General features: G+C 40.3%; 1 protein-coding gene across 6 annotated transcripts in view; it reads right to left on the reverse strand.

The window, feature by feature from the left end:
• PLCB1 (phospholipase C beta 1) overlaps nt 1-13,624 on the reverse strand; it is a 415,791-nt gene that overhangs the window by 15,515 nt on the left and 386,652 nt on the right. For 3 of the 6 annotated variants that reach the window (XM_075496921.1, XM_075496920.1, XM_075496922.1), the window contains exon 32: nt 8,784-8,848. The exons of the other annotated variants lie outside the window; for them this stretch is intronic. In XM_075496921.1, coding sequence (XP_075353036.1) covers nt 8,810-8,848 — 39 coding nt within the window. In that variant the 3' untranslated portion in view covers nt 8,784-8,809. The remainder of the gene's footprint in view (nt 1-8,783; nt 8,849-13,624) is intronic. 6 annotated transcript variants of the gene reach the window in all.

The raw sequence follows: 13,624 nt of genomic DNA on the forward strand, positions 1-13,624 counted from the left end.
TCTTGTCTGTACTGCTGTTACTGGGTTAAGTAGTACTACGCAATGGGAGGTTAATAGAGCCATCCTCATTAAGTTCAAGGGATTAATATTTCAGTTCAGTTGTTTTTTATTTAAACATTTTTTTCAAAGGTCACATTAACGCTGATACTGCAAACTCGGGCAACTCTCTAATTACCCATCAAGTTTAAATGAACCGCGCAGAAGACTTTATTTCAATGTTCAGCAAGCATCCCGCAATGCAAAAATTGACATATAAGGTAACTTCATAAAGCTAGATAAATGAGACAAAGCCTGCCCCAGCGCTGCACAGAGTAGCTTGAACTCATGCCTGTTAAAGGGCATACCCAAAGTTCACCGGAGTCTACAAGAAGACAGCGACTGACTTTGATGAGTTTTGGATCTACAGTACCGGCAACCGTATAAGTACAGGCACAAACTAACCAGGTCAAATGAAAGAACCACTGGCACAAAATGCCATGAAGTGCACACTCCTTCCCAAACTGCGATCTGAAGCCAATCTGACTCACAAAGGAGCAGTGCAAATGCCGTGTTTCAAAGGTTCAGGATTTTCAACTGTCTTGTCTTAGCAATTTAAGGAAGCTGCAAAGCATGAAAGGGTCTAGGAAACAGGACCAGGTTGCTGTTTAAAATCCAAGCCTGCTTCAACACACAGGTAGAGATAACGAATTCCCACATAACAAATTCCCACAGAGAAGGTCAGATGCCATTCTCGCGTCCAGACCTGCCCACCTTTCTCTCTCTTTGCATACTACTTGATGTGGGTTTCTGTTGAGCACCTGAGCTCCATGAAGAAGGGACACCTCTGAAGGTGTTTTGCTCTCTTAATGCTTAGTATGGGTGAAGGACTACCACCCTGAGCATGCTGCAGCCCAACCAGCCAGCACAGATCCTGAGGTCAGCTCTTCTCAAGTGTAGTGGAACATGTTCAGTGAGTTATGGTGACAGAAAATGTGCGTGTCATAGCGCTTGTGTGTTTAAGTCTGCACTATGGTACACTTCTCATTTTGCCGTGCAGCCGGACATCTTAAAGTCCTCTTGAACAGATCTCTTAATGATATCGCCCATAGCACAGTTGGGTTTTGTGGTCAGACCTTCCTGTTGCCAGGAAAAGGGATATGCAAATTCCCTAGAAGCCAGCAGAGACAGAAGAATAAGGGATATTGCAACTTACAACCAGTTCGGTTCCTTTGGTATCTCCCTTCCCCACCGATCTCAGTGGGCCACAGCACGTGGAGGACACACTGGGGCCTCATCCACGTCTCAAGCCTACTACAGGAAGAGTAAGCTCTTCTATTGACATCAGTGTGTGCTGGATTTGGTTCTTGGCTTCTCTCCTTCTGAAGTTAATACAGTTCATCCAAGTTTAGTTCACCAGAGGGTCAAGCCTGAACTGAGATGAATCTCATGGAACTTCACTAAGTCCTTTGCTTTTTTTTCCACTGAGAGGCATGCCATCAAAATGTATAACAAGATCTCCTGAGAGCTCTGATTTGTTTTTAATCTGATTTCATTTATGTGTATCACTATTGGTAGCTTCTATCTTGGAAAAGTTTTGTACCACACAAAACCTTATTTAAGAAAAAAAAAATTGGCAGTAGAACAAAACCTCTTTCCATTATAGGAACTTATCTTTTTAATGCTCTATCAGTGTTTTGTTATTACTTTGGTATTTGACATCTTCCAAAAGCATTAAAAAGTTCTTGAGAGGTCTTAGAACTTTACAGCGTACTCTGTGATGCTGATTCTGATCACAATCTAGTTGAAGATAAGTTTAAGGAACACTAGAAAAATAAATGCCTTTCATAAGCGACCAAGTTCTTTGAGGAAGCAAAAGAATACTTTAAAAACATTGGGTGCTTGGTTTAAAGCTCTATTTAAAATATGCGTAGAGTACACAGTTTTGTTGAGGATAATGGAAATTTATCTTGAATTTTGGGAGTATTCCAAAGGATGGTAGGCAAGTATCAGAAATGAATGAGATTATTAACTTGCAAAAAAACCTTTTAGAACAATGACTATAAAATGTCATCTTTTCCCCATCTCATGTAAATGTATTTAGAACTGTAGAAATACAGACAAGCATTAGATTTAGTGATAGTGAGTGAATAATTAAGTCATCCGCTACTCTATATAACAGTAAAAGGACTATTCTGAGTTAGTTACAGAAGTTATTCCTAAAAATTTCTTATCACTTATGTTATTTAAACTTTCTTACATATCAATTAGTTTGAAATAATAAGTCTTTAGGCTATCCATTAATTGCAGCACTGTAGACACGATCTGTATTTAAAATTATGCAATGAAAATTAAGCCGAAGCACCAAGCTGTCTTGGCTAACAAAAAAGGTTTCCTCAGCCCTTCGGATAAAGAAGGAGAGATAATGGGGGCACTGAATTCACAGGAGAACTCTTTCTCAGTTTACTAATCTCTCTCATCACATGTTAACACAGACTACCGGAGCCACGAGCAGTTATCCACGTGTTTAATTTGCAGTGTTGCATTTTCAGTGCCTTCATTTTCCCATCGTACGGTATGACTGTTTTCAGACAAAAAAGAAAAGAACTCCAGCGATTAATGCGAAGGAAGGACAGCAACATATATAACCTGAAGGACAGCTGATTAAGAAGATTCTGCAATGGGATCATTTACAAATGCAAGGTAAATGTGGATGGGAAATTTAAATAGTTTAGTTACTCTCTTAGAGGGAGGCTGGTTGCAGAGGAACATCTGGTCTATACATCAGGAGAAGACACCATTTTTAGTTTCTCTCTCTCCTGCTGTTACGGCTCTAGGCTCTCAAAGAAGGCTTCAACCCACTCTTTTAAGTCTTGCTGTCTTTGCAGAATAGATCTTAGGTCAACGGAACCTGTCTTGTCTGGTCATATTTTGCTTCACCGATACACTGCAACTACAACGGGGCATTTGTGCCATTGTAGCTGGTTCATGCTGGCATCTGTCAGAGCGTGGACTGCCACATCAGTCACAGCTGCTGCCTGCAGCCGCTGCCCTCAGCAGCAGCGATAATGGGAAGTGGGATTATTTTAAAAAGTGCAACCATTAATTGATAGGTGTTTTTTCCCAAATCCCGTACGCCTGCAGCATGAATGAGGAGTCAAAGATTACATTCAGCTGATTCAAACAGATCTTGGGAATGGTGTCTTCCTGCCATGGAAACTAGAAAAAAAGCAGCTGAAATATTTTGTGTTTGAAAAGCATGCCTGACGGAGGTAATCGCACCGGAGAGTGATGCTTCTTTCAAGTCAGACAAACGGCAGCAGCTCGCTATCTATCAGCCTTCTCTGCATGCTACACCAGCAGTTACAGAGCTGTTCCACCTTACTGTCTCCTGTACCCTACACTTAATTGTACTTTTAAATAGGAAAAGGCAAAGCATTGGGCAGTCAACTTTCTGTGTGTAATACAGCTTTCTATCCTCGGACAATAGCAGTTTACACTTCTGTGCACAAAAAAAAAGATATCCCCTTTAACATTCAGCCTAGCCACTGTGAGATTTCCTAATGTCAGTATCTTGCACTCGATATGTAACTCTCTTAAGAGACACTTTAAAATGTTCTCTATTATATGCATGTTTATTAAAGAAGTGCTCCTACTAATATTCACAAACAGTTATAGCAGGGAAACAAGGGTGAATACTGAGTCAATCCTCTTAAAACATGTCTGTGTGCTTGTGGATGCACATACTCACAAATCAGGGGCAAAAAGGGAAGGCATCTGATTATTTTTAAGTCAATCAAAATAATGACTTCACTGGCATAAACACAGATTTTGTATAAAAATTCACGTTATTGAAATATTCACACAAAAGACACAGTTTGTTCAGGGAGGACAGGTAAGGAAAGGGTCTTTGGTGAGACATTTATCAAAGATCTTTTTTTTTTTTTTTTCCTGATCTCCAGCATATTGTAAGAGAGGGACCTGCTGCAAGTCTCTGGGTAATGACAAAACTGGACATGAAAATGGACGTTGTCGTGGTGGGCACCTATAACAGATGATCACACTAGGGAGATTGGGTGGTGAAGCTTGCTTACTTGCCCAGAAAACTTTTCAAAAAGGGATACAGCAGGGCACTGAATACTTCAACTTCTTAGCAGGCAACGTTCATATTTACAGTATGTACTCTCTACTTTACTGGGGATTGGATGGGAAAGCAGACACCCATTTCACATAAAAGATCTGGACCTGTGAGCAGGCTTATTGCTTTTTCACACTATACCAATTCCTGCAGCAGCCAATAGAAAGGATCTTGGCCTATGTAAAATCCTCAAACATGGTTTATATCACTGAACTAAATCTGCTTTGAGGGAGTTGCAACCACTAAAGGGCAGCAGATATTACAAGAAATTAACCCCAGCCTTGGAAAAAAAACACTTAAACAGTAAAAAAGCCAAGTAATAATTTAAAAAATTGAATTAATTTTCAACCAATTAGTATTTTCAAGTGTGAGCCGCAGTAGCGTCTGTCTGAATACAAATGGGAATGAAGGGTACTCCAGGCCAAGAGGAGACGTTAACACTGACATGGAATTGGGGAGAAGTTACTGCAGAATTTATTCCATCGTGCCATGGAGAGCATGAGCCCCTGCTCAGAATTACAATGATTCCCTGAGAAAAAGACTGACAGTGAGCTACCGTTCCCAGGAGCTTCTACCATTTCCATGCTACTTAGCATCACAGGCTTGTACATCTATCACACCTCAACTTCAGCAGCATCCAAGCTGTGCGGTATATGGTGTATTACTAAAAGAACAGGGAAGGATTTAATTGCCACCAAGGCCATCAGTCCTGTCAGCAATACTGATTCCTGAAACCTGATCTCTGCTTTGAAAACTGAACCTGCAGACTTTCCAGTAGAAAGGAGCATTTTAAGAGCAGAAATATTACACTGCGATCTCACTGACCTATATAACACCCTGCAGAATAAAACTCTGATCCAAACAGGTACTTTTAAATATACTAATATAAATAATCTCAAGAAGGACCACAGATAAGCTATTCTATATACTAACAGAAATACTAACCTTCAGTATCAGCAGTTGGTGAAATAATTTGTCCTATGAGCTCCACGCTGTATGTTTTATTCAGGCATTAACACTTGCTTTGTGAAAATAAAGCTGTCAGAATGTGAGCTACCACATGCAATATCATTCCCACAGGCTATCCAGTAATTAAACATGGAGGCTGATGTTGCACCATGCAGAATTCTGGTTGTGTATAACAGCTAATAAAAGACTTACAAAAATCCAGGTTTAGAAAAAATGCCAGCTTGATTCTAGACAACACCTACATATGGCTGCAGCCCCACTGAAAAACTCTATCGTGCACTTAAGTGTTCATGTGAAACACAGCTTAAAGCATGAGGAAAGTGTAGCAGTAGCTTTTAGGTCCTACTTTTTAGAGCTCTACATGAGCCATCCCTACCTGGCCAAAACATCCTAGTGGAAAAGCCATTTTGCATAGAATAACAAGAGCTGCATGTTCAGACCAGACTTGTAAGTCCACATTCTCTTTTTCTGTCTCAAAAATTTTATCTTAGGTTTCTGCTGTTGACAAACATAATTGTTAACTAAATGGAAGTTCCTCCCATAGATGACTAACGTTTAGTCACTAGTGGATTCAGACAGTTCCTGAATGAAGTTGTAAATTTGGGTCATTTCTCTAGATTTCCGCACAGCTATTATCACGGCTTAGAAGGATTATATGCCTCTCCTGCACAGAAATTTTTTCTAAGGTCATTAGTTTTGTTCAGCCCAAAGCCAGTGGTTTCTTACATGGGAGCAAGAGCTGAGATACTCCTTTATGGCCTGCAGGAAAACTTGACTCTTTCCTTCTGCGCAGCCTCCCCCCCTCCAATCCAGGTACTTCAAAGCATTCAAAATGCCTTGCCCTGTGGATGCAGCAGTGAGAGCATAGGGCAGAAAGGGGTGGAAGAAAAAAAAGCTTCCTCCCATCATTCTCATATTTGCTTTGGAGAGAGCTAAACCTTGGGGCGATGGATTCCTTCACCCCAGTTTGGAGCTCCTGTTGTACCTGGTGCTAATCCATTTTGTTTCCCAATTTTCCTGCACAGGTAGGGTACACTGAATGGTAATTCCACCATGCATAGCTTCCCCTAATACCATTCCCTTTACACAGTCTATGAGGCTGAAGTCTTGAGAGTAAGACAAAGCAAAGGAAAGAATAACTCCAGTGGCGTCATAAGCGGTTACATGACATCACAGGAGGTTCTTCTCTGAGATCTCACTTCCTTCTAAATGTGCAGGAGCAACTGGATTGCCTAGTTCCCCAATATCCTCCCAAGATGTCCTAATTTGACCCAGGCAGGTTATATGAGGTTGGCCTCGTATTGTTCAAAATGTAAGTGATGTATGACAAGAATAGAGTTAAAACGAGTACTTTTGCTTTTTCAAATGTTCACCGAGTTGTTTTAAGGCAGCTCGGCTCTATTCTTACCCTCCTGCTTTTCAGGAAAGGAAGACAGAACATCCCTCAGGAAGAGAAATCAATATTCTTGTGACACTTAAACACAAACAACAAAGAAATCCCAGTTCCCTAGTGAGCAATTGCCAATTTAATTTTGCTGTCTTCAGTAAGCCACTCTTTTGAATACTGTCAAGGTGCCAACATATTCATTATGGGCTCTACTTTCTTTTGTTGCAACTACTTTGCTCAGGAAATGTACACTTTTAGTTGCCTTGCCTGTGTCCAAGAGGAAAACAACATTCATGAAACCAAGGTCCCACCTAGCAGTTTTAATCTCTAACTGTACCACAATGAGAGAACTAAACAATAGTTAGAATCGTGTTATTTTTAACAAGTGTTTGAAAAAATGCACACTTATTTTGCAACAATAAAAACATTAAAATAAACCATAAGCATGTAATGATATGTATAGATACATGAAGAATATGTCAGTGTCCATGTGGGCAGAGACAGGTGATTCACAGCAAAAAAGCCTGACAAATCAAGTTATAGTCACACTTTGTAAGTCAGTCAACCTTACTTAGCATTTGCCTTTCAGTGAAGTATAGAAGTCAATCTGTATTGTGCAAGGCACAGAACAAACATACAGAGTTGGTTCCTTCTTTCTCGTCAGTACACGTCCATAGAAGTAGACATGATAAGTATTTAAAAAAACAAACAAACAAAAAACTCTAGACAGGCTGATAAAACAACCCGGGGGGAAAGCACAAGGAACCACCACCCTGATGCTGGCCAGGGAGCAGAACAGCACTCTCAGCAAACGTGTGCCTTCACCACTGCTGAAGGTGCATCGCTGCTAACGGTGGTACCGGCACCACGCAGACGGGAAGAGGAGTAGTCCCCAAAACTGAGCCTTGATTGTCATTAGGAAGGACTATGGATTACAGAACAACTATTAAGACCTTGTGCGGGATGGTGAAAAGCCACAGAAGGATGTTCCGTAGCAAGGAGGAGCTGCAGCTCTCTTGAGAAGGCTCCTTTTACTCCTGCGCGCGTGTGTGAGTTGAGCCCGAGGACACTGAAACGCAAACACTGCCTGCCTGGCAATTAACCAAAAACCCTTGCATCCAGATAACGGCAGCAGAAAGGCAGGTTTTGTTACCAAATACAGTCCTCCCTGAGAAGCCATGGCAGTTCTCTCCTCAAAGACAAGCAAAGCATATCAAAGCATTCCAGAAGAAAGCACTAGAAGGTGAAATATTAAATAAAAATACAAGGCAAGCAGGATTCACTGATTCAGTGACAAAGGTGTGTGGCTTATTGCTACCCCCTTGACAGTGAAAGCTCAAGACCTCCTGGCATGACTGTATTTACAGGTGGTTTCAGGAAGCTTGCCTATACATAATCATGTCTCCTAATAGCAGAGATACCCCTGAAATAACACTTCAACCTATCAGCATGTTCTAATCATCAGCCCTTCCATAAAGCAATGAAAAAAACTCTTTAATCTGCTTTCATCTTTCTTCCAGGCTTTGCCTGCCTTTCCCCAGTTGTCTTCTGTTCCCTTCCTCCTCCCTGAAAAACTCACTCTCACCTCTAAATCTTCCCCTTTAGGCTTCACTAATCCTGTTTTACTCATTCACACTCATAAATTCTTTCTCTTTTTCCCCCATTTTTTCCTCCTGCTCTGATGCCCTGGCTAATCCTTTCTTTATCCCATACTCCAGTGTCCCAGATGACAGATCCTTGATTTATCTGCTTGGTAAGCTTAATCTTCAGAGGTACCCAGAATTCCTACCTTCCACACCTTTCCCCATCTCATACCTCTACATTCAGATGCTCTCAATTCCTACCCCCAATCCTCCCCCCGCATCAATCTTCTCTACCTCTTCAGAGAGACATTTCATAGTGCCTGGTTTTCTGATCTGAGAGTACTGCAGCTACTGTGAGCAGAGAACAGAGGATATTCTGATGACCCAAAGGGCTGTGGAAAGAAAGCTTGTATAATCATGCTGTTACACACAGCCCCTGACCGCTGCACTGAGGTGGGGCAAAAGCAGCAATAAATAAAACAGGCAGGGAGACAATGGGGTGGGGTATGATTTGAAGAAGCCACAAATTGCTTTCACGGTATAAAAAGGATGTAATGGTCAGTGGCAGCATATGTTATGCAGCTAGCAGATAATAATCAGGGCTATAATTGCTCAAAGATTTCAGAAGAACCACCAGGCAGTAAATTGTGGACGCTCCTGACTCAGTTTTGACATGTAAAATGAAAACAACATTAGCATTACTAGATAAAAAGGGGAATGTTTCACTCACTTTCACTATAGTCTCATATTCCATTTCTACTTCTGTTTTTCCTCTACTTCTTGTTCTTCTATGCTCTTTAAAACAAAACCAAGGATCATTTCAATTCGATGTGATTAACAATTACTCTAAGCTGAAATGACATAATTCTGTGCATTACAGTAAAATAACATCTCTTTAATCTATGCACTTAATGAAAAACAAAAGATTACTTCATGCTTCTGTGTGCTGGCTCATTAATATTTGACTAGGTACATGTTAGTCAGAGAAATCAGTCTATTTATCACAACCTGTCACTCCATACTAAAAGAGGACAACGTTTCAATGGTGTTATGTGGGAGATCCGGGTTTAGTTGAAGTTGCAGCTTACGCACATCACAAGAAGTGTCACTTTTTTCTGGGAGGGGGAAAGAAGCACGTCTCTGAAGGAAAAAATGAGCATCAGCCATGCCACCTGAAATACGTGCTTGAAGAAAGACCTCCGGCCATTGGAGCAGGAAGGCCTTAGACTGCAATCGCGCCTAATCCCATGAACTCAGTGCAGTTTGGATGGAAAACCTTCAAGGACATCACCAAGTGCTTACAAGAGTGGTGCTGCTCCTTCACCAGACAGCCTGTTCCCTTTGAGTCAGTCTTGCACGAGTGCCTGAGCAGGACAAGGTGTGGGACACACTGCTGTTGGAGATGTTACTACAGTTTACTCGCCTTCGTTCTGAGACAGTGCTTATCTCTGGAGCTGAAACTTCTGTTTGATAGTTCAGAAGAGCAGCAGGATTGTCAGACTGTCCCATCTACCTAGAAGACCCTGGCGTGCTGCAGGCAGCTACATGCTACTCAGAGCTGACTCACTGGGGTAGCTGTGGTTCATCACGCACCACTCTGAGCACCCTGAACTTAAACTCTCTCTCCTGAAGAAGACATCTAAGGTCCGGATCAGAGAAGTCCTGAAGGTAATCCAGCAGCAACCAAAAAGACCCAAGTTTTTTAGTTTGTGCAGTTACTAGAAGGTGGCTATAAAATTATAGCCAGGAACTGAAAAAATGGGTGACTTTTTGGCTCTTGCTAAGTGCAGTCTTTAAACAACGTTGCCATGCCATTTTCAAGTGGCTGCAGCATGTTTCATTCTCTGTTGTGTTAAATTATTGTGGTAACTGTCTTGTTTTACTCTAAAATAAGTGCTATTTCAGTACTAAGTGATTTACTGCTTCATATGGATAGTAATTGCATGAGTATATTGCTGAACTTGGTTCTGTTTGTACAAGTTGAATCACAGCTCTTTTATGATACAGTTGGTGCCACTAAAATCTTGACACTTCCCACATCATATACTTTATACCCTACAATGTATTGAAGACAGTATTGTATTTACACTGTCCAGGAGTCAGAGCTGTAATGGCATCCAAGGTAATATGGTGATACTAGGTGAGAGTCAGCCGTGGAATAATTGCATGCAAGTTCCCTGAGGTAAACTGTATTTTGTCTTAGCTGTCAGCTTTGTTACAAATGAAACTGAAAATTAAAACCTTTAAAAAGAAATAGAAACAGACAATAGAACAAAATAAAGTTTCTCATTTAATATTTAAAGATTAAATAGCTTAATAACTCAAGTAGTACTTTTAAAATTTGTTACAAAACATTTCCTCTCCAAGCATTTTCTTAAACTGAATATAATTATTGAGTCACTTCCTTGGTAATGGGTGAAGAAGCAGAACAATACGTTTGAGCACTGTGTCCTCATTTTACTTTCATGCAGATTCATAAATGCCTTCTAATTGAGCCACAATGGCAGGCAAAAAAATGTAATTAGCTAACAATGTGGCTGGATTTGATTGAAACTCTGTGTAAGGGAACTTATGCCACCTTCTTATATTGTGTTGCAACAAATGAAAGAAACCATTTTATTTATTTTCTCCTTGAACTCTTTCTCACCTTGGTAGCAGTGGGCTGTAAAACTACTGCATTAACAGTGACACAAATGGTGTTATAAGATACATGTTGGGTATAAGATGGTCAGGAAACGGGTGCCAGTGACTGTGGTAGCTTGCACCATTTTGACATGCAAAATGAATCTAAAATATTAGCTGAGGAAGCAGAAGGTAACAGTTTGTAGCAGAAAAAAATGTAGCAGCAAGAAGGTGAAATGTAAAGTGAAAAAAGAAAGCTACTTTGTTTTGCATAGTTCCTTATCACTTCTCCTGATGCACTTCATTTTTCTGTCCCTTTGATCTATATACTTCACTGGTTTTGTGCTCCCACTGACAGACAAATCAGGTAAAGTGCCTTACTGAAAATTGGCAATTTTTACAAAATTACATATATGTTTGCAGCACACAAACATTTTGTTACTGTGGATGTTGGCCTAGTTACTTCAATGAGGCAGGTTAAGATTCGATTAGAAATTCCCCTAAAACCAGTCTTGGAAAACACTGCTAAGCATCCTCTTGCTACATTCCTTACTTTGTGCCACATGATTACTTTTCCTTACTTTTGGCACCGTTTTTAGCCAGCCTCCCTATTAAAGTACACATCTTGGTTTGTGAAAATGTGTGTCTACTTTGCATGCAGGTGGCTGCAGGTATGTATTGGCTAGTGCTCACATGCCAGGATTTGGGTATGCAAAGTAGGCACACATTTGCAAATGTGCAGATTTTACCTACCTGGAGGATGAACATCAGGCTCAAAATAAGTAAACATTTCAAAAAAAGCAACATCCAAAAACGATAACAAAACCCCCTCTATTTAATCAAACTGAGGATTTTCCCTTTGATTATTTATCAAAACACAGTCCACTGAAATAACAGAGATATCTGGATAGCATGAGTTCCACCGTGATAGGAAATGATAAGGTTACAAGATACAACTATTTAGCTGTAGGGAGGGTACACACCACTCAAAATCTATTCTGTTTATAGAGCTTTTAACAATATAGTCTGTGCACTTGCACCATTAGGATACTCCCGATCCAAATGACGCTAGTGTAGCAGACGTATATCATATATTATGCACACATATTTACCACAGGAGTGCTCACTAGGTTTGGAGCTCCAGGCATTGTCTTGCAGCATAAGAAAGAGAAAGTCAGAGAGAAACACAGGGATTAAAACAAACACTGAATTTCAAGCTCTTTTCTATTCTGGTCGTCGTGACTGTAGTGGTCATAATTACCTGGTCTTTAAAATCCCCAAGCAACTTCTTGATTCTATTGTGAGAAGTATCTTTCTGTATGTACAGACATTGCATTAAGCAGCTTTTTGTGCAGTCTCTAATGCATAGGTAATACAACACAGAAAATACGTATACTTTCCCAAATCGTAACTAAGCAGCCAAATATCTATTGCTTTTATTAGTGCTGAGACAACATTTTAGAGAAGACACACATGGGAACTAGACTATAGAAGAACACTAATGACAGGGAGAAGTGTTAAAACACTATCTGCTATTCAAAGGCAATGCCTACCTAATGCTGGTTTCCCAGCAGTTTTCTGGAGACACCAGACATCAGAAAGTCCAGAAATCAATCCAGTGCAAGTTTAAGCTTTTAAAATACTGAAGTTGAATATATTCTGGTTTATCTGATGATCCTGAATGTGTCCTCACTTGTGCAAAGAGCCACAAAAAAGACTGCATTTTATATTTCTGGTTTCTAAGCTGTCGTGAAGAGCTGTGGTGCTTTCTCATTTATTGTGACATTACTATAAAGAACTACTGCCACAATTACTCCAGATCTATATTCTTGCTAGTGCATAGAAATGTGGCACAGAACCTGGTCGTTCACCACAAGAAATGGTGCTGACCTAAGACCTCCAATCAAACGTAGTTAATACGACTGTATTCTTTACAATTACCTTTTATGAACCTTTAAAAATACAATGAAGGAAAGTGTATTGTATCGGGGAAAAGAAAAAGGGAATACTGCTTATTGACAAGGGCTGCCTCACAGCACATCATTTAGTTCTCTTAATAATTCACACTTCTCTCAGTTATTCAGCAACTTACATGTTGTTGCTGTTGGCTCTGCCTTTGGCATACGCTTACAGTGTTTTCCGAGACCATGGCAGCACAAAATCGCCACGTTAAAGAAAGAAGAAAAGATTTTAAAAAGCTGTATGAGGGGAAATGGAAAAAGTTTTAAGCAATGGTGCAACCCAAGTGACTTAAGATTTTTAGAAACGAAACATTCATGCCTAGCTCCTCCGGTTTCTGTACTATATTTCTCTTATCAAAGGTTCAGCTGGCTAAAGCATACCTCTTCACTGGTGGCAACTGGTGGGACATATTTCTGCTAAAACTCTGGCCAGCTGACTAAGAAGCAAGCAGTGCTCACTGGCCACTAAACTGGGGGAAAAACCAAGCCATCTGGAAAATAGTATATACTGTCCATTATTTAATCAATGGACCACACAAAAGTGTCTTGGTCTTTATGGAAGAAGCTCTGGCCTAAATTGCTAAGCCATGACTCCTTTTCAAAATTTGTTTGCAGCTGTGTTGTATGTTGTAGAGTTCATCTTCAAAATAATGGGCCAGATGTGTTTTACATAAGGGCGTTCTTTATATAGGTATCTAGAAACAGAAGATTGAATTGCAAAGCCAAGCAAAAAAGGAAAAGAAAGGATAGAGGGCACGCTTTCCCATGGGTGTAATCTACAGCAAGGTTGCACAAACAGACACTTAGGACAAAATCTAGCTCATGGCAACACAGAAACAGTACAAAAAACATTTAAGGTAGCAACTTGTAGTCATATTTTGAAAGTTGTGAAATCTTATATTCTCATCTTCCTTGGATCAGAAAAGATCCTCCACACCCCTATCACAAAGACTACGCACATGTAGGTTTGCTTATTAATTGGTCCGAG

This window comes from Mycteria americana, chromosome 3 (genome assembly GCF_035582795.1).
Source record: "Mycteria americana isolate JAX WOST 10 ecotype Jacksonville Zoo and Gardens chromosome 3, USCA_MyAme_1.0, whole genome shotgun sequence".
Lineage (NCBI taxonomy): Eukaryota > Metazoa > Chordata > Aves > Ciconiiformes > Ciconiidae > Mycteria > Mycteria americana.